The sequence below is a fragment of the Molothrus aeneus genome, chromosome 15, assembly GCF_037042795.1.
Source record: "Molothrus aeneus isolate 106 chromosome 15, BPBGC_Maene_1.0, whole genome shotgun sequence".
Classification (NCBI taxonomy): Eukaryota; Metazoa; Chordata; class Aves; order Passeriformes; family Icteridae; genus Molothrus; species Molothrus aeneus.
In genome coordinates, this window is record NC_089660.1 from 12,007,700 (window position 1) to 12,035,281 (window position 27,582).

Sequence of the window (27,582 nt, forward strand, 5' to 3'; positions counted from 1 at the left end):
TTCTACCTAATCATATAAAGAGTTGAAAAGCTCTTTGATGATTACTTTTCATTTTCTGAGAGAGGTTAAAGAATTTTTTCCAATTTCAGTGACATTAATTCAGCCATTTTTTTCCTCTCAGATTTTCCTAGACTCAATGGCAACTGACTTACCTCAGTAAAACAAAATCATGACTGTCCCTGAGGAAAAGGGTTCCTGGGGCCTGAAATCCTCCTCATAATAACTCCCCAGTAGAACAAAGATTCTCGAGGGTCAAGGTTTTATTCTGAGTCTGTCCTTCATAAGGTTTTCCATATCTAAAAGCATGGCCTGCTAGAGCTTAAACTGAGCTTCAGAAAGGTCAGATAAGGATAAAAAGAATTAATATACAAGTAACCAGAGAATAAGGGATAATGTGGGATCTTACAAGCATTTTCACTGAACTTATTGCTGGGTAATTACAAAACACAGATGTTACAAGCAAGATTGGTTCTGCATTAAATATACTTGTGTAGATATGATAGAACACTGCCTTTAAATAATATTTGTTCATTTAACAGCAAGAAAATAATTAGATCTTTTAAGATATTTGAATTATTAAAAAGAAAGAAAAACGAGAATTTTGAATGTTTCTAATTTTATGCTAAAATCAGCAAGTTAACAGGATGAGTCTATATCTTAAAACACTTCCTGGACATAACCAAGCATAAAAATTCTTGTGCTGCCTCTTATGCCCCTATGAATGTATTTCCATTAGTACTGGTGACTCCTTGAGACAAAGCATATTAACCCAACTCCCTCCTATAATTCATGTTTGGCAATGAAATCATCCTCCTCCAACCACTGAGTGATTTTTCAGAAACATCACAAGAGAAAAATCATTGCAATGTCACTCTTGGACTTGCAAATAAATCTAATTATAATGAATTGCAGGGAAAAATCTTTGGTTCAAAAGGATCAGACCAGGTGAAATAGTAGTGAAGAACAATGTATAGTCACAATTACTTTAGAATTAAAATAAGTCTGAGTATTAAGCATTTTTGCAATAGGTAATAAGCATGTTTAAATCACTGATAAAAATAAATATTTTTAGTGCACTGTTCAAACAACTAAAGTTCAAGCAATCCTGTGATAAATCACAAGGTTCCTGAGCACTTCATCCTTTCATCTGCAGAGTACTAGATAATCCCTGCAGCCTGTAAACTGATCAGTGTAGTACTGAGGTCCATTTCTGTACTGATGTTTCACTTCCAGACCCTTTTTATGTCAAAAAAACATGTTTGTAGTACAATGATTGTAAGATAATGTCTTGGACGTTTTCTTCCCTTGGCCTGATTTTGTTATTCACCATCTTCCTCATTTCTCAGTGGAGATAAAATGAATTCATTAGGATGTGTGAAGATGAGGACAGCTTAGTGTTCATAATGTGTATGGAGTAGGGATAGTTCATTTGAAATAGATTTTGCTTTGCCTGGGGCACATATATGTCCTAAATAATAAACATACTCCTCTAAGGCTGTTCTTACACAGTTAAATCCCTTCACTTTGCAAGTGCAATTTCTAGTTTCTCAAACCCCTGTCATTACACTGCATTTTTAGTAACCTACTTAGCTAAGATGCTGTTTTGTTGCCACTGTGTATTTGAATAGATATAATTGAAAGGCTGGTTGGAAATAAGACATACAAGTCTGTGTCACATGTAACAAGAGCCAGGCAGCATCCATAGGAGCTAATAATACTCAAATTCAGCCATATGTTAGAAAAAGACACGGAAAAAGGAAATAAAACTAAATTAACATCACTAATTTTGAAGAGACCTTCACAGTGAGCTTTTTTGTTAATTATTTTTATCAAATAAAATGGGAGAAAAAAAAAGAATACACTAGGGTGTTAAATGAAAATGTGTACATGATGTACAAACTACTGAAACTCTGCTGTACTTTGCGACTACAAAATATTCTACTTACATTTTTAGATACATGTTACCTACAATTCCATATCCCATCTTACAAGACTGACAACACATTCTCAACAGAGGAATATAGTAGCCTAACACTAAGCATGGTCTAATGTTCAAATAGCTGTCATCAGCATTGTATATTCTCAAACATTAACTCCCTCATTTTGTATTGTTAAAACAAATTCTGAATTGTAAATAGTGTGTGTTTTAACTGTTGTCTTTGAAACAAGGCATAATTGCCCTCATTTCAACGTACATTACAGAAGCTAAAAATATGCCACTTATCTCAAAAAGTGATACAGTCTATTAAGTGAGTTCTTTGCTACTCTCAAGAAGATTGCATAATTAAGGCTAAAGAGCTGCAGGATAAAATTTATGTAATAATACTTGCTTGTATCATGCCCTATATAGGAGAATTTGAAAATATTTTTCAAGATTTAATGCATAAAGTGCCACAACACCCTTTGTGTGTCTTAATGCTAGAGACTAGAAATGTTTATCAAAGTGGTCAGTAATTGTTATTTTTTCTTTCTTGCCTATTGTTCCAAAAATTGACCAAATTAGAAAAATTTTGACGAATGCAAATAATGTGCTCTTGTTGATTGGAGCTCAATTTCTTCTACTCTAATCTGAGAGCATGACTTGGAAGAGGAAGGGGAGTCAAACTGTGTAGGTAACAACCCACCATACAAACTTGCTTCCATTCTCAGTGCACAGGTTAACAATATCCCCCAACACCTCACTTCCTTTGCCTCCCTCCAAAAGTCCTACAGTGTGCTGAGACCTTACCAATTCAAATTACAAACAGCAATAACTATTTGACCTTCCTTAACACTCCTCCTCTGCTAATGCAAAATGCAAAAACACACAGTCAACCAAGAAAATGCATTGATTTGATTATCTTCTGCTGCTACCCAGTAATACTTAAGCAAAACCAGAAGAAAACAAGTTGGAATGTTTTCAACCATCCTTGTAATTCACCAAAATTTCCTTTCTTATCTTATGGTAGCAAATGTCTGGTCTGAAACTGAGCTGGTGGATTGTCCCCCTTAGGATTACAAAATCCTAAAGGGAAACAGCAGAATCTTCAAACTGCGTTTATTGACTTTGGTTATACAAATGCAAGAGCAACAACCAGGGCACTTGTGACAGCATACTGCCACCCGACTTTGCTCTAGTGCTAAGGGTTTGAGCTAAGAAAAAATATTCTTGAGTAATTCTATTATTTGATTTCATCCTAGAAAAAGTAAAAAATATTATTGAAAATGAAGAAAATTAATTTTCTTCCCATTTTTATTTTGAAAAACAAGAATTGTCAACAACTCTATGACAATATTTAGAGAAAAAAACTAGCATACCAACAAGTATAGGTATAGGAAAACCTTTGGATATCTTTCCATTCTGAGAAAAAAAATGTACCTTTGGTGACAAGAAAAGTAAAAAATTTTGTCAAAAGAATTTATTATTAGAGAATATCAGGTACTACCCATGAAAAAAAAAAATCTTACAAAACAATATAAAAACAAATGTAAAGGAAAAAGTAGCTTTTCAGAAAAGCACAATGAGGAGCATTAATTTTATGACAATTAATTTACACTGGAAATGTAAACTTGGGAGATACAAACTCTTTTTTCTTTGAGATAAAAGTCCCATGAGAGTGGAATTGTATTCCAAAATCAAGGTTGCTTGCTCAAGGTAATACAAATGAACAACAGATGAATTCTTTCATATTGAGAGCTGCTTGAAGAACTTTGTTTATAGCTGTATTCATGTTTTCCAACATTCATTTGGCTTAAAAATGTGTTCACATAGAGATGTTAGGATCAAAAAACAAGGAGGAAACTACATCAGTACAAGATGTATTTATCAAAAACTACCAGCAGTCATCTTCTTTTGAACTTCTAGAAATAATAAAATGTTTAAAATTGATCTGGTTGAGAGCTGCTGGGATGCAATTTGAAAACACCACTATCATTGATACATGAAAAACTGAAAGTCATGTTACAAATTAAGCCTCTGAGCTCAGTAGAATGAAAGAGTAAGGCAGTGTTTTCAATGCTCTTTTGGTTACTCCTTCTCCCCACCTGCACTATGTGCACATGAACAGCAAAATGCTTCCTAGGGAACGTGGCCAGCAGAGCTGGGCCAGGATCAGCCCCTGCTGCTGGGCATGGCACCATGGAGGAGCAGAGCTGCATTTGCTGGTGGGAATCTCTGTATCCTGAAGAACACTGGATGGCATTTCCATACCTACGTCACTTTCAGGAAACTCATGAGCCCCTTCAAAGCAAATATTTTGTTGGGCGTGAGAAGTTAATGTTTGCAATTTTATTGCTTTGCCTCAGGCTTTGAGTATCCTTCTCTCTTTATGGCACCTGAGGTACCATCATGACTGTCCTAGAGTGAAAGACCACTGCATCATTTCTGCATCCACCCTCTCACCCCACCCTGAAGTCTGGCACCTCTGTAGAAAGATCAAAACAAAGAGCAAAACAAAGTGTTTTCTGTAGAAAGAGCGAAACACTTTGAAAGACACTTTGGAGCCTATCAACCTTTTCTGATGCCTGTCACTTGTTGCGGCCTTACCTCTCTTTTACAAACACAGCACCCAAACTTCTAAAAAAATAACATAGGAGACCCCTCAGAGACCTGGCTTCCAGGGCCATCACATCACTTTACACCATATGTAGGGTGCAGCCCAGCCTACAGGGTACAGCTCAAAGCACAACTCCCTCACCACAGTCCTGTGGGACTCCAAAATCAATCCTTCTCTGCATGTCACACAGTGCTTTGGATCCACAATTGCCAGTTAATTTTTAAAAGCTTCCCAGGACATAACATTTTAAAATGTTAAAAGAAAAAAAGCCTTAAAAAGACATTACCCATGGGTAATGGGTACACATTGTTGTAACCTCACTTTTAAGATGCTTTTAAGAGGTTGCATTTTTGGGCCTGAAAACATACAGTGTGATGGCAATACACACTGTGACATGGAATAGGGACTCCCAGGGGAACCAGTTGTGTAGTAGCTGTGAACTTTTATCCTGAATATGTCTGTCTGAGAAACAAATACTTCTTCAAAGGTCTCCTCTTGAAAAGAGAGAGCCATTTAAATACCTTGTAGGATTTGGACTAGGGTGATTACATACACCTAGAAGATCTACCTCTATCTGTGAAGTTGCTGACTAAAGCTTCAAGATGATTATCTGTAGTCTTTAAAGATTTTTTTCACGTCCTAAGCTTGATCTATTTGACTTCAAATGGCAATACTGGGTATAAATTATTCATGATTCATAGCTGTCTCTTTTGAGGCATGATCTTCAAACCAAGCATCCTCTTTATCTCTGTTTCTCCCATCAGGCCTGTGGCCTTGCTCTTGGTATTAAGTACAGTTTTAGAACATCATCTCATTGTTTGCCATTTTTCATAGTTTCTCGCTCTTTCTTTCTCAGTTTTTTGAACACCTTCCATGGTTTTTTAAACTTTACATTTATTTACTATTTTAATAATAATCTAGTTGCTTCTACTTCTTTATTTCTTTATTGTGTCTTTATTTCTTCTCTGATTTTAAAAATACTTTCTTTCCCCCTTTCAATAGCTAAAGATATAGTGGTTTTAAAGGCTTTTTTCTTTCCTTCAACACTTCTACTTTTTATCTAATGTCAATAATATCCTCCTAGAAAGCTAAAGACGTTAAAAACACACCCAAACACAATTGCCATCTCCTTTCTTAGCATATAAATAACCGTTCTATTAGAGCTAGGTTTTTTTCCATTTCATTTCCTCACCAATCACACCTCAGACAATTTTGCAACACCTACTTTTGCCAGCGGATGTTTCTGCTGCTACCTCTGATAGTGAACAAGATTAATTTGCACATTGCTGAAGGTTTGCACCTGGTTTCTGCAAGACAAAATACTTAATAAACGAGAAACAATTTGAAATCTGCACACAGAGCAGGCCTTGTCCTCAGGCAAACTGATAGCAGGAGAATGAAAACCATGTTTGCCTCTCAAATACTGGTCCACAACAGTCTCCTCTAGAAGAATGTCTCAAATAGAAAAAGAAATATATTCATCATATTTTTATCAAAAACTGTTCTAGAGTAGTTCTAAACACCAACAGTAAGAACATCATATTTTTAATAGTCATAGATGTGAAATCTGGAGCACTTTCTTCTTGGGAATTTGGCAATCTCTTTATGTGTTGTGGTTTTAAAGCATGGTTTTAACAGATTTTAGATGCTTACAAAATGTTGACAATAAATGAGTTACTCTCAAACAAGTCAAACTAAACACAGACCCAGATACATGTAGTGAAAATATTTTTCCTTTCATTCCGAGCTTTTGTATGTAGGATTTGTGGTATTTTAAAAGCAGAAGTCACGTAGATATGCCTCTATGTAATATAGTAATATATGTAACACATCACTTATTTCTGTAATACACGTGACTTCGTGCAATTTATATACTCCTTTTATTGAGCTCAGTTCAAGGAAAAATGTAACTACTGATCTAAATCCTGTGAGGCAGGCACCCTTCTTGAACATGCCTACTAATGGGAACAGCCTGCTCCTGTATAGCCTTTTACATGTCCAGCAGGAGAAAAGCACAGCTCACATGGCAGTGAGCACACAGTGTTTTCCAACAAGCCTATTTACATTTTACCATGTTATCCTCGTTGGGTTCTTGTGCTCAAAGGTGTTTTCTTTTCTTACTGAGCTCTCTGAAGCCCAGGACATGTGGTAGGTTACCACCCTGCTTTGAGTCTGGTCTGTATAACTTCTGCTCTTTGATGTTTTGCCTTCTCATACTCAAGTAAAATTTAGTCTTTTCTTAGTTAGTTGAATTGGTTTTCTGGGGGTTTAAAACTAAATATCCATTGATGAAGTATCCTAAAATATTTAATGGAAGCTAAAAATAAATGGAATTGAAACACAAAAAAAAAAAAAAAAGAAAAAAAGTCAGTCTAATGCTGGAAGCTGAGCAATAAAAGCAGATGTATCCCTCCCTCCCAGCACCCCTTGGGCTCTTTGTTTATGGTACTGTCTTCCCAGTCATCTCCCTGTGCACCCACTGGAAGTGAGATGCTGGTGTTTGAGTAGTATTTCCTTGTATAAATATTTCTTCTGCTGGGGCGTTCAGACAGGATGAATCTGTGAAATCTGGAGCTCCCCTGCAGAACGTTGCCTCCATGCAGTCATGCCTTCTCTCCTCTGCAGAGGAGGTAGAAGGAAACATTAAGTTTTATTGCAGCCCCAGGTTATGTATTACTGTCTCCTGGCCCTGAAAATAACTGGAAACATCAAAACCAAAGATTAAATGTACTGTATCCTCAAATTCCTCTCCTCCCCAAATGAAAGGCATTCAGAGGAATTCAAGAATGACCTCTGCTGTGCAAGGCAATTCACAAAGATACAAAAGGAAATCTGAGAAGGGATGTTTATGAGCTATATTAGTCACTTGCAGTTATTTCAGCAACCAGGACTTGCACAAAGCTCATGAAACAGTACTAATTTCAAGGGAGCTCTCCAACATGTCTGTAGGACTGCTGTTATTTAGACCAACATTATTAAATACTGATTTTTTTTTGCCTCGTGGCACTCACCAAACAGGCCTGTATCTAATTTATATTTGCAGTTTTTAACCTAGACCTTAAAGTGTCACTTTTATTTAATTCCCATTTTTACATCTTATATTTCTCTTACTACCCCTGGACTTGCCCAGACTCTCTTTTCAGACAAACTCTTTGCAGAGTTGCCTAGAAAGTCCAAATAGGTAGACCCGTGGTATGGTATCAATCTTGTGCTTTGCCATCCCATAAAATAAAAACAAAAACAAGCACAATTTTGTGCTTTCTTTCTCAGACATGAACTGTTGAAAATTTCAACATGATAGAATTTACATAGTTTTGACAATCCTTATTCCATGCCATTTCATAATTCTGATAGTGTGTTTGATCTAAAGTACCAGGGATGTGTTATACTTCATGCTTTGAAGCACAGAAACAGAAGTTATTTCCAGTTCTTCCTGCAGCAGGAAGGTTTGGATGCTGTCAGAAAGTGGTTATACCATCTGGATACTTTGAAATCAATGAAATATGTAATATAAAATACATGTAATATAATATATGTAAAACTAAGTAATATAATAAAACTAAGTGTTTTATTATAATAAACTAAGTTTATTATAATAAAACACTTAGTTGTTTACATCAATGACTACATTATATCAAAACCTGAATTATTATAGCAATAGGCTAAGTAATCAAAATTGAGCAAGTCATTATTTTAAACATGCACAGAGCCCTGCTATAGGTGCATAATTTTCTTGAAGCAGACAGCTTTTCTTGAGGTATTCAAGATAGCAACCAGACATCCAAAAAAGCCAAGGACACAGGATGTGTCAGGAACAGCAAAATTCCTGACAGAACAACACCCCAGCTGGTGCTGCTGTCTGGAAATGGCGACTCTCTTTCTCTCTTTACTTGATATTTCCTGTAATCCACATATTTTCTAACCTCTGAACTGGATGGACTTTATCACAGTGAGTCAAAGAGGTTCTTTAGAACCTGAACAAGTCCTGAGCATTCCAAGATGAGACACTGAGCTCTCATCCTTGGTTGATGCTTCCTAGGCAAGGAGGAAAGGGAAAGACAACAGAGAGCACTATAATTTGAAGATTATTTGCATCCTGGAGCATCATGGTTCAGTCACAGAAGTTGCAAGCTATTGCTGCTGTCACATCTGAATACTAATCCTGCACACTAAAATCCCTCCTGTGTTTGCTAATGCCAATGTAATAGCTTATTCACCTTCAAAGACAAGCAAAAAAAATTGCTTTTAATTATGTCACAAACTCGAAAAAAAATCATATCATGGGCAAACACACACAGTCAGTAATGTTCATTTTCCTTTCAGACTTCTGGCATTTACAGATAAAACCTTAGAAACAAACACACCTAAGTGCCCATTCAATACATTTCCACATACTGACATTTTTCAGCAACAAAAAATTCTCAGGCTAAATCATGTCTCTGTGATTCCAAAGAGTAGGTGCAGACAACAGTAATAGATTTTAATTACTGCCTAGTGTCATTACATTATTTCCTCCTATAATTAGAAACTAATGAGAAACGGAACACATTCTGTCAAATGAACTGAGAAAACAGCGTTTCAAGTGGAATGAGTGGCCAAGGACCAAACAAAATCCAGAACTGTTGGGCAGAAAGTCACGTCATACATAAAGAAATTTCTCTTGCTTGGATGAGTGTAATGATTCATCTCATTTTGCACAAGTTTCATCCGCTGAGATTGTCATTTCACAAACATCAACTAATTGCAGCTCTCTTCTGCCTGCTCCCACAGGAAATCAAGGTGTTTAATGCCAGACATTAACACACAGACAGCACCTTACTGCCTCACTTTTTAAAAACTGCATAAAAAAAAAAAAAGCAGATCTCCTCCCATCTCCTGCCCTCCATCCAGCTGTGCAATGCAGTTAGGATTCATCCCTTGGAATGTAAATTGAAAATCAGGCTTGCAGCTATCTGAATCCCATAGATAATCTTATATAAATGGACTACTGTGCAAGCTTTGTCAAAATCTTAATATTGTTTTACCTCATTGCATAATCAAACTATAATCACAGCTTAGAAATGGATATTAAGAATTGCTATTATTAGATTTTTTGGGGAAATCACTGAATACAGTTGCTGTGCTGTACCAGCAGTGACCATGGCTCACCCCATTTTTATGTAATGCCAGCAGTCAGGTAGGGAATGGCACTGCTTCCATGTGCAAGTCTGTTAAAAGCAAATGCCTGCAATGCCATGGCCTATTTTCTTTCTGTGTCCTAAAGGCTAAACATTTAGACCATTTTATATCACTTCACATGATGACTTCTCTATAACACAATTAGTAGTATTTTGCAGCTAAACCTCAGAGGGAAAGAGATTATTGAGCATTTTTGGAAAGGAAGAGACTCAAGTTATTTAACTCTCTGGCCCTTGTACAGTCTAAAAATCTGTCAATAAAAGAACAAAAACCTCTGAAGGACAGAACAAACAAAAGGGCATTTGGCAAAGAATGAGATAAGGAGATTTCTGGTGAACAGTGTTCCCTCTGGTTTTACCTTTTCTCCAGACTTCTCATTTCTGGCTGTGGCAACAAATAAATCTCATAGATATCAGCATATGATTGATACTGTGATCAAATTTGTCCTGTCTTTAAGAAAATTAATTCATGCACCCAGTGATCAAGTACTTCAGCAAAAATTATTTTTGTGCCATGTATGTAAAAACATTGCACTGTAAGAGAGAACATAATTTTTCCATGTGACAACAGGCCAGTTTAAGAAGGACATTGGTACTGAACTTAGACTTATGAGTATTCTGATCTGTTGGAAAATGAAAAAAAAATAGGTCATTTGAGGTTTCACACAAGATTATTATTGGAGTAAGTTAAATCTGAATTCTTATAGAAAACTGTGTCTTTAGAACCAATCTCATGTTTTCTTTATGCCACTGTAACACTGTAAGACATCCCACTGAACTGTATTTGCAGGCTGACTCAGTACCCTCACCAAGACAGTAAATGCCAGAACTCCAAATATAGACCCTGTCAGGGCAAGACAGGAGATGGGCACAAAAACCAAATGAAGATTCATCAAGACAAATACTAATACCAATCTAAAGCTATTTATGTGATTTTTCATCCTAGATTAGAGCTGTACTGTACAATGTAATCCACAGTCTGATACTTGCTTGATCTGGTAGAGGTCTGATTCCTGACTCCCATTCTCTGCTTTTCCTGCCTTTTCTGGGGGCAGGGATCTGCCTCAGCCACTGCTGAGCAGAACATAGACCAGAGCTCGGTACCAACACCTGATTTGACATGAAAGAGAAAAAGCTTTGTCTATATTCTTTTCTTTTTCTTTCATTTTCTCTCCACTTGCAGCAGCTTTTGGGTAACCTTACTGCCCTCCAGCGTGCCAGGAGGGCACACAGTGGGAAGGAAATCAGCTGCTTTACAAGCAGTGACCCACAAGTTTACCAATTAGATATTTTTCTTGCAGTATATCTGTCTAAAAATGACACCAAGCCTAACTCTTTGATGAAGGATACATTTTGAATCCTTTTGGACCCATTTACTATTATTTTTATAGCCTGTACTAATCCAGCAACTTTTTAAGAACTAGAGAGATTTAGAAGCTCCTACAGGAGATGTTCAGAGACATCATGCACCACTGTTTTAATGGTATTTCCAGGTACCATGACTAAACCCAAGAAAACACATCTATTCCATCAAACTACCATTTACCATTCCTTCTTTGAAAATAAACCAAGAGCACTAGCTGTGTTCTCTGCCTAATAGAAAAGGAGACTGCTGGCCATGCTGACAGCAAAAGAGAGAGACAACAAGGATGTATCTATTAGCTATTTATGAGGAAAAGAAGATAAATTCTGCTGCCGCAGTTGTTCTTCATTAACAATCGATTCAGTTTATATTCATTACTCATAGCACAAAGGTGATGCTACTTTGGGGATATTTCCATCACACAAGACTTGGTTTGGTCTTTAGAAGTGCTCCTCTAATACCAGACCCACACAAGTCAGTTGTGCCATTTCAGTGCTTCTATAAACATTCAATGACAAGAATAATTAGAAATTTTTAAGATTTGGTTTTCCACTGGCAGACTTGCAAGCTTTTCTCATTTCTATTCTGAGGTGACAGTGCCCTCCTGTGGCACGAGGTTTTGTTTTTGCTTTTTCCCCTACGTATACTCCATCCAGAAAGACGAACTGGTTAGGGTTTCCCATTTAGAAGCATGTCATTTATTTATATAGCTGTTTATATGAAATAATTTTGAGAAAAGGTTCCATTTCTATCTCTATTTTCACATGTCCCTTTAAAGAAATATTTTAAAAAGTGCTTGCCCCTCTCTGTATGGTTGCTGTGTAAATTTGGGGGTTAAAAGCCCATTGGGAATCTGGACAGTGGGTGCATCTCTGTCTGCAGGGACCAGGTTGCTGGTATTTGCTGCACATACAAAACTGTGCCTATTACATACCATATAATTTGTAACCTATGTCAATACTAGTTTTTAGTAAGTTGATCTGTTCTTAAGGAGCAAATAATTGTTAGAAATTCTGGGTGAGTCTGGATAGCACATTACTCTTCTCCTATCTGACTTTTTTTGGCAGTGTAACAAATTCATGTAGTGGAGAAAAACTTTAGCTTTTAAAAGGATATAATAAAGCTACTTGGTAGCTTTTGCTGGCAATTATTGATTCATAACCAATGTTCTCCTACATAATTTGTTTTCTCCAAATATTTTAAAAGTTTAAACACAAAAAGCTCTACATTATAAACATTATCAGAATTACTAAAACAGACATTGATTTTTATACTACTAATCATTGGCAAAAATATTTAAGATAACTAAACACTCAAAGAAAATCCTGTTCAGACCCGGGGATAGAAGACTTCTCATTACTTGGGGAGAAGATCACCACAATGAAACCCCTGACACCCTGGAGTCAGCATGAGGTGACGAGTTCATGTGCTGTAAACTCTCAGCAGCACAGAGAAATCCTGGACATTTTAGGTAGAGAATATATAAAGGAACAAACACAGTTTGAGAAGAGAGCCACTTCTACCATCCCTCTGTTTCTGTGGTGCCGTTCAGAGTGGTGTGTAGCCTTGTAAGAAACAGAGAGAAATAAAGTCTTACAAACTCCCAAAAACCTTATTCATATGGACATGTCTATGCACACACTCACCGTTTTCCAAAGCTTTTAAGTTAGCCATGAATGACTTAATAGTGTAAACCCATAACAAGGCCAGCCCTTGTCCTAATTGAATTTCCCTGTTCAAAACTCCATATCCTAAACAGAAATGAAACACTGAATTTTCCCCAGTCAAAAACCATCTGAGAATGAACTGAACTAACACATACAAGTAACTTGACTGTGTGGCTAATATATGATTTTTGAAGCTCTTCTGCAGTTCTTTCAATAATTTAAATCCTGCAGTATTTTAAACAACAGAAGGAATCTCACAATAACTAAGTATGAGACAGTCTTAGCTCTAAGTGCTGCTACCTGAACTATAATTAAGACACCAATTTCTTGTGGTGTTATAAAAGTGTTCTTTTCTCTTGCATTTGCACTAGCTACCAAATCACTTCTGAGTACAAATTGGAGGCTTTTTTCCCCAGTACCTTACACTTTGCACAGTCACTTAAACATGCATAAAGAGAGCGCTAATGGGTGTAATTCCCCATTCACTTTGCACAGGTATAAACGACTCTTCAACCAGGGAGCAATGAAGGATCACACCCAGTGAGCTGATTAAATCACTTAAGCACAGTGTACATTCCCCCTGGCTGTGCTTCCTGGCACGACTAATTCCTTCTATTGAACCTTTGGGACCTAGGCCAGCACATGTGCACAGATGGTGCCTCAAATCAGGAATTCACTTCCCCTGCTGTAGAACAGAATCCTGGTATTCAAATCACTATGTCACACAAGTGTAGGGTAGGAGGAAGACCACAATTTCCAAAGTTCATACAGACTGCTATGAGGCTGTATAAATTCAGATAGAACAGGTCTGTCAGAAATAAAACCTTCTGCAGGGGTTTACTAAGGTCACAAGCACTGAATACTGATTAATTAATCTAATTTTCAAATTATCTCCTGCTCTGGAATGACTTCAAGTTCATATACTTCCTCTGTGTGCACCAAGAGAAATATTCAATTTCCCATTCAGTGTGGCAGCAGGAAGATGCTGTGTCTCAAGTCAGAACACTGCTCTGCATCTCTTGATCTTCCAAACATAACTGGGAGAAATAATGCACTTAGCAGAAAATATGATATGAGCATTTATACATGAGGATAAATATGACCTGGATATCATTGTCCTGAGGAAGTACATTCTGGTTTAAATATACTTCATTGTCCTTTCCATGAAGAAACTGGTTAACTTGCTATTGTGTCTTCAGATGTAGACTATGTCTGTCTACATGCAGATACAAACACAGATCACTACAAAGGAATAGGAGAAATGTGTACATTCAGAGAAAGAGAGGAAGGGTGTCAAGATTTAAGGGATCAGTTATTACACTCCTCAGTGTAATAAGATCATTTTTTCCAGGGAAATTTTGTATTTCTTACAAGTTGAAAATTACAGAGGTGTTATTTTCTCGACAGATGTCATAGAAATATACCTCAGAATGGACAATATGAATGTAAGGTCTCTGGTGAATGGCTAAATAATCCAAAATCTTCTGATTACGATGCCAAATGTTGAGGGTTTAAGTGTGTTGTCTTACACAGATACTGTCAGGTTGCACTACCATTCATTTCTAGAAAACTCCAAAAGTGTATTAGTGCTCCAAACAGCAATCTGGCAGTCTGGGGAGCTTTCTTGCTGCAGCAGACAATAGTGGACAAACAAGACACAGAGCTCAGGGAGAAAGGATGAAGTAATAATGAAAAGATTATAAATCCCAAGTGAGGACTAATAAATGACATTATGCTGAGGATCGAGTCTAGCCATTTTTACTAAACTAATGTCTTAGTTTGACAGCTTCATGCAGGCATCACACCAGGAGTGAAAAATCACCTGAGGCACAGAGATAATCTGAAAATAACAGAGTATTTAGACTGGTCTCAGCTAAAGAGCTGAGACATGCATGAATAAAGCCAGAAAATAAACCAAATCTGGATAAAAACAGGGCTGGGGCAAGATGCCATCAAGAAAGGTGTGATTAAAGCAAAGCACTGTCAAGTCCATGTTCCACATGGGACTTAATGCATTTGACGTTTTGGATGTATGTGTTGTGACAACTGAGACTGAATCCTAAACTTCACATCTCAGGTCTTGCATTATTTTGTATGTTCAGAGTTCTTTTTTTATTCAAAATCTCAGAAGACCTGCTGTTATATTGTTCCAACATCACTTAAGTAAACTTGGCAATCCCAGCAAGATACTTCTCTGGAGGATTGCAGCACTTAGTCCTCTTTTCCTTATCTCATTATTGTCACAGTTTTCCCTGGCTGGCAATTGAGTACATGTGGCTTTTCACCCACTTCCCACCCACCACCCCTCCCCAGTGGAGAGGAGAATGAGAAAGAAAAGGTAAACCTCATGGGCTGAGACAGGAACAACTTAATAATTAAAATAAAATGTTACTATTATTAGAAATATGTAAATAACACTAATTATAACTGCAACAATAAGGGGAGAAAGCGACAGAACCCAAGAGAAGCAAGTGATGCACAATGCAGTTGGTCACTACCAAAGACTGATAAGCCCAGCCCACCCCCCCAGCTCATGTACTGGGCAAGACATCCCAGGGTGTGGAATATCCCTTTGGCCAGTTTGGTTCATGTTTTAAAAGGTCATATGGATTATGTAATGAACAGCAACAAAAATATTAAAATAATGCATACAATACTGTAAAAATGTAACTGTAATAATTTACTGTATAAAAAGCATTTCTTGGGTTAAGGGAAAAATTCAGACAAGTCTCCATTGACACCAGGGGATCACCACTAAAACCAAACAAAAAACCAGATGTATTTGGAAATAGTCTATAAAATAGAAGGACTAAGGATGCTCTCTCTCTACACACACAGATGTTTCTTCATATGTTATCCACAGCACCCCTGGGCTGGGTTTGCACATCCAGCTGTTGAACAAGGACAGTGTGTGAGGGAGGGCTTGCACTATGCCTTGGTCCATCTCTATTTAGCTCTTCTCAGCACAGATACTGAGTTTTGGATTTAAGTCTAATACCTATAGGAAAGTTATGGCTTGTATACTGAAGTGTGATATTTTCTGTTCCTTTGAGTACAAGGCACAAGGGCTACTGCTGCCAAACAGTTGGGCAAAAAGACCTGTGCAAGAATAGGACAAAAAATAAGGAGCAAGTAGTTACCTGGGATCTGGTACCTCACTCTTCTACCAAAAGAGCCCATAGCAGTTGGAACTTCAGTAGAAAGAAACAAGAACAGCAATAAAACAACCAAATTTTAAACTTCAATTCTGGGTCTTTTGTATCTTTTTCTGTTCTAATCTATATTTGGGTTTATATTTCATCTCTTCTGGAAATTCTTTGTCCCATTAAATTGATATAATAACAGTGAGCACAAAATCCTTCTCTTTAAAAATGTTTGCATGGAAGTAAAACAGCTACTGCTTAAAGTGACTCTACCATATCATAGCAGAATAAAATTGAAATAGGAATGCTATTAATAGCACATATGAAGGTGAATGAATAAAGGGATAATTCCAAAAACCGAAAAAAAGAAATCACTCCTTAGGAAGTTAATATATGATCCAGAGAGATGAAGAATGAGTCATACTGTAATTTTATGGCTTCAGCTTTGCAGTGCTGCTGATGAGTGCTGGTTTTTGATAGGTTGGCTGGACTTGAGTATTTGAAGGACATGCACATACAATGCAAAGTTATCTGTGACTGAAGAAAATCATCAGAGTGTACTTATTACACTTGTTTGCTCATATTCAGATGCATCACCTTAAAAATCACATATATAAAATTTGGGGGCTTTATGTATTTGGTTTAATTGTAACATAATATAGTTAAACTAAAGCCAGTCAATCCCAGGAATATGGATATTCAAATTAAAAAAAAAAATTACAAAGAAGCACCAGGTGAAAAATATTTCTGAAGTTTCTTCTGTGGTCAGATTCAAAGGGATTATTCTGGGAGAAATTTAAATTCCAGAAAAGAAGGAACTCAATGTTAACTAAAGGTACTGATCTAAGCAGAACTTGCATTAGCCACCCTTTGATAATGCTGGAAAACTAGCTCACTCTAAATTTGCAAACCATATCCTGTTTCCATTAGAGACTTCTCTGGGTGCATTTCACTGAATTGCAAGGAAGCCTTTGTACCCTGGGGTTCTGTAGTTCCTTTGCAATCAAGATTTTTCCCAGAGTGCTGTAATCTGAAGTAAAGATAAGAACTAGAGGTTTTTTTTAATTTAGGAAAAAAACCACTACCAAAACCAACAATGACAACAACAAAAACCAACAAAACCAGAAAAACTCACAAAAACTACCAACCAAAAAACACCAAGAAAACTCACCTAAAAAAACAAAAAACAAACCACATCAAAACCTGAAGCTTGGCTGTGTTCCTGAGCCCAGATGGAATTTACTTAACAATTTGAAAGGGGAAGAGAACCTGGAAAGACAATCACAAACTCCTGAATAAGAAGGATGTGTTATGTACACCTGAGTAACTTCTAGCCTAGCTTTTGCAGTCACTTATGAAATGTGGGTTCAGATCATTTTAAAGGAGAAAATGCAACAGAAGATCAGCAGGAAAATAAAAAAAAATAATTACTGATACAGCATAGCCCACAAGATAGTTAAGAACATGAAAAATGTAGGAAGTACATCTGAAAGTGTCCAACACTTGAGAGTGGAGCTGGGAGCACACTAATGGGGACACAGAAACTGGAGGAAGGCTGGACCCCCACCACACCACACCCTGGGCTGCTGTAAGGGGACCACACCAGGCAGGTGTGGTGAGGAGGAATAACCTGGTTAGACCTGAGTTCATCTGCACAACTGTTAAATTTCCTAGTGAGGAAAAACCACTGGTTCCTGAGCTAGAGCTGTGTTGAAGATGTATGTGTGCATTTGCCATCAGCACATCTGGTGAATCCCTTGAATATTTATGCACACACAACCCAGATGTGGAATAGGAAAGCCCTAGCTCTTACATAGAAATTTTATGTTGTTTTTTTAACATAATATTTTATTTTTTCTGCTTTTGTTTTACAGGAGACTATGTAGTCATGTCTGTGTTCTTCAACCTGAGCAGGAGAATGGGTTATTTCACAATTCAGACCTACATTCCCTGCACACTTATTGTTGTCTTGTCCTGGGTCTCTTTCTGGATTAATAAGGATGCAGTTCCAGCCAGAACATCACTGGGTGAGTTTATCTTTCCTGTTTTCTTCAAGCATTATCATGTTTAATTGACACCTGCAGATCATCAGTTTGTAAATATGAGAACAGACAACTTCACATGACCTCTCCTCATTTAGAGGAACACAGTAATTTCCAAAGAATAACACAAACTGAGCTATATTTGCATGTCTTCTTTTTTACCATGTCAGATCCTGACTATTGCAGATTGTCAACAATAAAAGCTTTCACATTTTTTCTGATTACAGCAGAATTTTTATGAACATCAAGAGGATAGGGACACACAGCTGGATTAGAGGCAGGGTGCATTAGTTTCACTTGTTCTACTTCCATATCACGGTGACTGGCAACACAAATTAAATAATTACCAAGAAGGAATCCACCTTTCTGGCTGTATGTCCAAGTGCTAACAAGAGGAGAATGTAGCACCATGACTACTTTATAAACCAAGAATCAAGTACAGACTTCAGGCAAAAAACATCAACTGAATTTGGTGGCATCCAAAACCTTATACATGAAAATGTGACATGCAATTAATCAGAATTAGAAATTTCTACACATTTAGCAACTGTTCCACAAATAAACTAAGAGACCAAATTAATCTTGCTTGTGCAAAGCAGCTGAAAGAGTAAGAAATAACAAAGCAGAAACATTCAGCTAGAGAAACTTTAACACATTTTCTACTTCCACATTAAATCCACTCAAGTGAGAATTATTTCAGTTTTTCCTTCTGCATTTTCATTTCTTCACAGAACCACAGCACAGAGCACTGGAGTGAAAAATAGGGTACACAATTTTCATTTCAGACTCCCTAGAAGGAACATAACAGAGGACCATAACAACATAACAGTGGCTTCCATAAAAGAAAGCTTTAAGCATGTTATTGGGTTTTTTTCACATCCTCTTTGAAAGAGGTTATAAAATCTGCTTTAAAGAAGTACAAAATTAATAAAGGCATTCAGCTATTATTTTAAATTTTACCTAGATACACAAAACAGACTTGTCCCTCTGTTGAGAATTAATCTATTTGCACCAGTAAGAAAGTAAATCCAAAAGTGCAATAAAAAACGTAGATTTTAACTCTTCTGATGCATTTTTAACGTTTTTCACATCACAATACATGCAACAATGTTCTGAAAGGGAAGGGATGGTGAGGCATGTCACAGTACTTCTCTTTCGTAAATCTGTCTCTTGCTCTGTTTAAGGATTTGAGCACATAAACCCTAAACTTCAGTTTTCAAAAAAAATAAAAACTCCCCAGAAGTAAACTGCAAAACAAAAAAAACTTCAATTAAATTTCTTAGAATTCATCTAACCAAAGTACTCTACAGAGCAGCACTGGCAGTGACCATGCAAAAATGTCAATTACCCTTGTTAATCCTCTAAGCTCCCACTGAACTGGCATTTCTCTGCTAGAATGTGCTACTGAATACCTTTGCTCTGTGTTTGAACTCCAGGCACACTGCAAAACCAATCACAGAGAGATAACTGGCAAAATCAGTTTTCTACTTGAAGTAATGTTATTCTGGTTTTTTTCTATCCATTTACCAGGAATTACAACTGTCCTGACAATGACCACCCTAAGTACAATTGCTCGTAAATCTCTTCCCAAGGTCTCCTATGTGACAGCCATGGATCTTTTTGTGTCAGTCTGCTTTATTTTCGTGTTCTCTGCACTGGTGGAATATGGAACTTTGCATTACTTTGTCAGCAACAGAAAGCCAAGCAAGGATAAAGACAAAAAGAAGAAAAACCCAGTACGTATCTTTTTACCAGCAAGGCCCAAAATTAAATTAGTTTTTCTGAGACAGCATTTAAATCCCTCTTTATAACTGTCCTTATTTTCCATACTTTTCTATTACCTATATACCCATCCTTTGTAACAATAGGAATGCAAACATTGACTTTGAGAATCAAAGCTCATGTATTACAGCTTTCTGGATGCCAGAAGAACTAATTTCTTAGGATAATGATCTTTTCAACCAAAGTGTTCTGCAAACCACAACTACCAAAGGCATTATTTATGTTATATATAGATCTCCATATAGAAAGATCAGTTTCTCTTATTAGTATTAGCAATATTTTATGCCATGAACTTAGGTCCACAATATTGACATGACTGCCTTGCTTATCAGGACTACAGTTAAACCTTTATATTCAAACTTGGGTGTGTTTTCTCCAACTTCCCCTTAGCATCTGTTTCCTTTCCATTGTTTCCTAAATTCTTTTTTTGTATATTTTTTACCTTATTTACCTGCTTCGCTGCCTTAGAACATGATTTTGCAGTAGTTTATAATGATAGTTATGGATATATGCTACCCAGTAGTAAAAATAATGTATAAAATAACAAGAGAAAAAAAAATCCTGGGAACACCCTCAGTAGCAATTTGGGCTTTTGCCCAGACAGGCTAAGAATTCGATGCTTATTTTGTCCAGGACAGATTTCTCCTTGCCTTTGGCAACTGAGCTGACAAATGTGTTGTCTAGAATCTCTAAAACATTTAGCCTAATCATCTACCAAAAAAACCACCAAACACCTAAAAAACAACAAAACCCCCCAAACCCAAACACCCCCCAAAAACCCCCAAAAAACTACTGTAAACCAACCAAAGGAGGAAAAAAAAGTGAAAAACGTGAAGGAAAAGTGTTTTACATTAATAAAGAGTATTTTCATCTCCATTTCAGGCACCTAACAAAGAATAAAGTAATTTGTATTTGCTCTGCTAACATATTCAAGGACTTTTGAAAATATTCTATTTTAGTTTTAAAATACATCACAAAAATGGATATAGAAAAAAATAGTAGTTAAGGAACCTTTCACTACATACTATAATTTCAAGTTTAAAAGCTGCTGAGAGGTAGACTGTAAAAAAAAAGTAAAATGATCAAGTGATGTGTTCTGTGTTAGATGGAAATAAAAGTATCTGTGTGTCTTATGCAGTCAGGACCAAAAGGACCAAAACTAGATGTAGCTCAGATTTAATTGTTTCACTTTAAGGCATCCACATGAGGAGGAATAACTTATTCTTGACATTGCCTATCTGTGAGCATCTGGGAAAAAACAGAACTATAAACCCTTGCCAAAATCCCAGTCACAGATTCTAAAAATGATAAAAGTAGTGTTCAGGGCAAAGTCTTAGAAAAAAGACTTTTTACCTGCAAAGGTGCTTCCATAAAATGTGAATGGTCTCTTTCCAAACAGTTCAGCATAAAAGACTAAAATTCCCTCAGGATATGAAAATCTAACAGGAGTTTGATATCTTATGTCTTTGGCCCAGATGTAAACAAGACAGTGACAAGTTGAAAATGTGGGGGATTTTATGTTACAGATAATTGTTTCAATTGCTGTAATCCCAATCTCTCTATAAATTTAGTTATTTTTGACTTACCATGTTTTAGAAACATATTTTTAATTTACATTATTTTTGTCTCTTTCTTTCCTTTCTTTAATTTAAAACAAAACTCTCTGATTCTCTTTTCTGTCTACAAAATGAAAGCTTCTTCGGATGTTTTCCTTCAAGGTATAATGCTTTTTGGAATGGAAATTCACTGCATGCGACTGCTGAATTTAACTAGTAGAGCTTAGATGAGAGTGGTGTTTTGTCTGGTCTTTTCATTAATGAGAAAACTGTTCAAGCTACTTCCTAATTAAGTAGAATGGTTACAAATTCCTAAACAATTTGTAGAGTTGATTCAGCAGCCCAAATACCACTATGGTCCTGAACTTACATAAGTTCAGGAGTGACCAACATTATTGGATCGCATGAATTAAGGGAGTTTAACATTAAAACATTTCTGCTCCTCTCTCTCAATTTGCCATGGGATCCCATAGCACCAGCTAGCCTAAAACCTGCAATACACCCTTTTAGAACTCAACTCTGACCCTGGAGTTTTAATCTTTGTGATTTCACTCCAAATTATAAAGCCAAATCTATTCTGATGACCTGAGAAAAACTCAATGTCATCAATTACTCAAATGCTGTTCATTTTGCAAAAAAATGTCAGAGTTTTGAAAGGGTTTAAGATGCATATAGATTTTTAATGTTGTCACTGGATCAACACACTTAGAAAATTATCTAATATATCTAGCTGTGTTCCACATTGAAACCTTATCTCCATTCAGAAATGCAGAGATTTTATTAAAAAAAAATTAAAAGGCTGGGGGGGGTGGTGGGGGGAAGAAACCACATAAAATAAATGACATTGAATTTAACATACATGGAATGGAATTGTTATGCTTCTCTAACAACTATCAGCATGAAATTTCAATGCCTATCATCCCAGCATTCACCCAGTGAATGTGTTTTAAATACTTGCTCAATTCATTCTAATTATATGTATGTATATATACATGTACAGCTACTATATAAAATCCAGAACATGTTGAACCTTCTAGTTGGTGAACATTAGTAGGCGGTGAGCTGCAAATATTCAAATAATTGGAGAGTCTTATAGAGATTCTTCTAATCTTCAAAAAAACCTGGGTTTTGACTTTTTCCTGTGTATACATTCTTTTTTCTCAACATGAACCACCCCTTTTAAAATCCTGCATTTCCAATTGATTCAGTTCCTTTCATGTGCAATACAAAAATTGCCTTCAGATAATAAGCAGCTACATAAACTATAAAACAAAAACTCAAAATGCCATCAATTACATTCCTGAATGTTTCATATAACCTGTCATGTTTAGTCAGTTTAGCTTTGAAGCTGATTTCCCATAGCTGTTAACTTTAGATTGGTTTGTGCTGCTTTCCTCTAAAGGGTATGATGCAACTGCTTTTAATAAGCTCAAGGTAATTTTGCCACTAGAACACCTCAGCAATTTCCCATGTACCCCCCACAGAACCATCATGCACATGTTGACCATTATTCCCAACCGGTCTGATGATAATAACAAAGTTTCTCTCTCTACCATCTCTTTTCATCTTTTGCTACTCCACCGTAGGCACCTACTATTGACATCCGCCCTCGATCAGCTACAATTCAAATGAACAATGCCACACACCTCCAAGAAAGGGATGAGGAGTATGGGTATGAGTGTCTCGATGGCAAGGACTGTGCCAGTTTTTTTTGCTGCTTTGAGGATTGTCGGACGGGGGCGTGGCGGCACGGCAGAATACACATCCGCATCGCCAAAATGGACTCCTACGCCCGCATCTTCTTCCCAACTGCCTTCTGCTTGTTCAACCTGGTCTATTGGGTATCATATCTGTACCTTTAAAAGCTGTAGGAAATCAGTGATATGAGCCTTACTCACTGAATTTCTTAGAGAGATGGTTTCCTAAATCCACTTGAAGTCTTTATGATGCGCTTTATAGTGATCTGAATTCTTTAGTGCCATAATCCCGTAAATATCAGTCATATCATCTGTCCAAAAATTACCATCAGGTTATTGTGAATTACATGTCCATTCCACATGCCAAAATAACTTAAAAATAAAATCATGTCGATAGGTAATATACGCCTATGCCTGCTGGAATAGAGAGAAACAGGGCAGACAGGACAAGGAGAGCATAGCAACATCACTAAATAGTTGATACTGTGATTCCAAATAGGAGTGAGAGAGAGGAGAATTCCCAGGTAAAGTGCTGTACAGTTTGTTAACATTGGCTATAATTATGCTATAGCTTTATTCTCTGTGGGCTTTTCTTTTTGGAAGAGTCATCTCTCACTTTGAATAGGTATTATTAAGCTAGGAAAATGAACTTCTACGCCCACCAAGATGAAAACAGACCTTTCCCTTTGCCATCCCTTTAAGAGCACATGTACAATGCTGTAAATATTTCAATACCTTATAGTACATAAAGCCTAGTGCATGCATCTTTTGGGGGCCAAAATAAATGAAAAAAGGTACTATAAAGTTATGTCTTTTATTTTGTGTCTCTGGATGTGCTATTGTAATAGAAATGTGGACAAACCTAATTTTCTTTTTTCTTGAAAACTTGCCCCTCTCCCTCATGCATGGAAAATCCAAGCAGACAGCACTGTCATGCAAGATATTAGAGAAGCCTTAAGGATTCAACTAAATAACATATAGACAAATCTGTTTGGCCAATATAATAGCTCATAAAGTGTAATGTATGTGTCCTCTGCAGTTGTAGCCTTCATTTCCCATTGTTAATGTTGCTATATTTCAACTGAATCTCCAGTAATTATACATTGCAAGATCAGCTTCGGAATTTAATCCACGTGCTTCTATTGTTCTTTTCCCATGTGGAGCTCCACTTTATTCCTTACTCAAGTGTTTGTGGGGGTCTTTTATTCTTTAATTCAGTACAGGAAATAGCTTTTATTCTAGATGTTATTTTTACATAACAGCTTCAAGTTAATTTTGAAACATTAGTCCTTCTATTGTATATACACACACAATTCTCTGCCCATTCATGTCCTTGATCAGCAATAGTTGTTGTCAGTGCTGCTTTCACTCAGTGAGTACCTTTACTAAAACAAACCTTTACCATGGCTAGCACAGAATTTATAGATAGCCTCGAAAACAAAAAGGAACAGAAGGTGTCTTGGCTACTAAATCACATGTATGCAGTTATGTATGTATTTAAATCCTTCAACCCACCTGGGTGAATCCTGAAAACCACTGGTTTTCAGAACCTGTATGATGCTCAATTATGCAACCTTAAGCACATGTAAATATGACTGATGGTTTTTGTTTTTTTGTTTTTTTTTAATTTGTCAAAGATGCAAAATACCACCTCCAGAAAAGTGGGCTTGCAGCTTGAAAAGGGAGACCTATAGATTAACACTACAGAATTATTATTAATTGAAATGGAGGAAAAGGAAAGTTTTCCAATGTCTGTATAGTTTTGGAAATAAAAATGTATAAAAAAGTAATATCTCTTGATCATCAATTGCTCCTAGTCCAATGTATTCAAAACATTTTAATAAAGGAATTGCACACACCTGTGGACTTTTTCAATAAAACTACTGCACTCAACTCCAGCTTTTCTGTGATGAGTTTGTTAAAAGCATGATTTAAGAACTAGACTGCTTGACCAGTTGGATTAATCAGCTGACTAAATATAAGTGATTATAATCCTTATAACCCTCTGCATTGTCTCATTTTGTAGTCAAATGGCTCATATATAACTTTAAAGAATGGAGACTAGTTCTTTTGAAGGTCATCTTATTATAATTAAAAAAAAAAAATTGAAAATCACAGAACTGGAAGTACTCCAATGAGAAATAACTTTCCTTTATCTACTAAGAGAGTCCCCACTAAGAGAGTCTCCACTCTCTGACTGAGTGTCAATCACCTTTCATATATGAAGGTGTTTCAACTGGTACCAGACTGATCTCTAATTTTTTTTTTCTGCAGTAGTCAGTGATTTAAGAACTTTCTTTTATTTTCTTGCAATTAATAAGAGTGACTAATGCTATACATTTAAAATGTCAATTTTTCCCTGCTTCCATATAGGTTTTACAGATAATCACTATGAAACAAACCAGCCCTTTAATGCCCTCAGTCCAAGTGCATTTTGGTAAACATACATAGAATTATTTTTTTGTCATGATTTGTGGAATTAATGGGACACTAAGCACTTTACCCTAGTTCAGCCATCAGGTTAGCTGTGCCTAAGAAAATCTGCAGTACTGATGAATCAGATGCAATAATGAGGAACAAATGGTCCAACCCCTCACTTGTGCACGTTTGGCTTCTCCTTCCACCAAGGGAGGAGTTAAGAATTGATATATCCCCACCTAAATAATGCAAACCACACAAACTGGGAAAGTGTGCCACATCTGCCCTAAGGAGGTGAACGAACTTTTCTCACCATGTATCATGACACAAAGTAAAGGAAATGAGACCCTAATCAGTGAAAAACCTCCCTCCTGCCACACTTACTGAGGGGATTTGTCATGTCCTTCTGGGGAAAATGAAGGAAATTCAAAAGGATTGTTTATGAAAAAACACAAAAACATTCCCAGCAAGAAACTGACATCAAAGTGCAATCCCAGTGTTCCTCTAATAGGGATTATTTACCTCTTCAGTACAGAAGAAAACCTTTGTGTTGTAAAGCCAGATTAACACCACAGTACACAAAACATTGGGTATGATAAGTGTTATTATTCAGAAGAAAACTGCCCATGTCTCTCTATCTTTAGAGACATGTTCATGTATACATATCAGAGAAAACATTATGCTAATATATACATTATACATACTAACTCTCCCAGCTGTATTCCAGAGAACAAACTCACTCCTGATGCACCAGGCTTGCTAAGATGTTTGCAAGCTCATCACATTGCAAATAAATATTACTGCTCTGAGATGTGTCTGAGGATGTTCAGAGTGGCACTGGAAGTTGTTATCAAGTATACCCTAGTGGCACAATTATTTACTTGCTATTTACATTCCAAGAGCATGCAATATCCTGACTGAGACAAGACACGGTTGTCCCAGGGATTATACCACAACAGGACATCTTCAGAGCATTTATACATCTTTACACACTTATAACATCTACAAACCCAGATTGTAAATCAAGAACTGGTATTCAGGGAGATCACATGACAACAATAGTTCTGCTATTTTTTATGTTAGCCAGGCCAAAAGCCCCCATTTTATCAAGCAAGTATGGAATAATTTTAGATGCTGTACACTGAAAAATGCTAAGGATACACACACACTAAAAAGGGAGAAAATAATCAAGAAATCTTTTAAAAAATCCACTGTACCTCATTTCTACCTCATTTTCCCACAGTTACAGAAGTCTGGAACATGGTTGGACTGGCCTAATAACAATGTTTCAGTTTCAAAGACACTGCTGTTACAACAACTATTGGGAATCCAAATATTTATACTTCCTGCCACCTGTGCCCTCAAAGCCCTTCAGTATTAAAACATGTAGAAAAAGAAAAAAAAATACTTATAAAATAATTAGGCAAATGAATAATGTCAGAAAAGGAACAAGAAAGCTCTGTTAACTGCAGAAATTTTAGTGGATAGCATTGGTTTATACAGAACAAAAAGAGTTTGGCTTATCTGCCTTACCACCAAATCTGGGTTTTGTAGGACCATGGTAGAGATGAGCTGAAAAAAGGATTGGAAGACAATAAGCTTGTCCAGGTTTGCTGAGGAGTTTATCATGCTTCAGACAAAAGGCAGGACAATGTGAAAAAAAGAATTTTTAGGAGAATTTGGTAGTTAAGGAGAGAAACTGAGGCTTGGATATGACACCGAGGCTGAAGTCCATATTAAGATGACCTGCTCTATCCAGGCTGCAGCTGAGAACTGAATTAGACAAGCAAGCAAAAGAATTTGGACATTAATGGACTAAAGTGGTAGCCCAGAACAACAATCTAAGAAGGCAAATTAGAGGCAAAATGATCTTAATTTTCAAGGCTAAAATAATGAAGGTTGCAGTTCTCTGAACTTTTAATAGAGTACCTTTGGGATCCAGGCTTCCTCTACATGCATGAAGGACCACATTTAGTGTAGCCATAGAAGAAAGGTAATGTTATTTGGAAATGATTAGCTACAAGGTGAGGTCTTCATGAAAAATAAAGTCTGTTCATGGACTTCTGCAATTGAGGGACTGAAACATGTTCTTTTAAACTAAGGGAGCATCCAGGGTAGAACCCAGTAGTAAGAGTGAACAAAAAAAAATAAAATATGAAGAATCCATCTAAAGGCAACCTAATTACAGCCCAGGGGACAAAA

The 27,582-nt window shown here is 36.6% G+C and overlaps 1 protein-coding gene across 2 annotated transcripts in view; it reads left to right on the top strand.

Annotated features, from left to right (window-relative positions):
* GABRG2 (gamma-aminobutyric acid type A receptor subunit gamma2) overlaps positions 1–24,855 on the top strand; it is a 61,137-nt gene extending 36,282 nt beyond the window's left edge. Inside the window, exons 7-10 of one of the 2 annotated variants that reach the window (XM_066559921.1) lie at positions 17,760–17,912; positions 19,458–19,663; positions 21,404–21,427; positions 22,852–24,855. In XM_066559921.1, the coding sequence (XP_066416018.1) occupies positions 17,760–17,912; positions 19,458–19,663; positions 21,404–21,427; positions 22,852–23,127 (659 nt within the window). In that variant the 3' untranslated portion in view covers positions 23,128–24,855. The remainder of the gene's footprint in view (positions 1–17,759; positions 17,913–19,457; positions 19,664–21,403; positions 21,428–22,851) is intronic. The other variant, XM_066559922.1, reaches the window with a different exon arrangement.
* Positions 24,856–27,582: the final 2,727 nt, after the last annotated feature.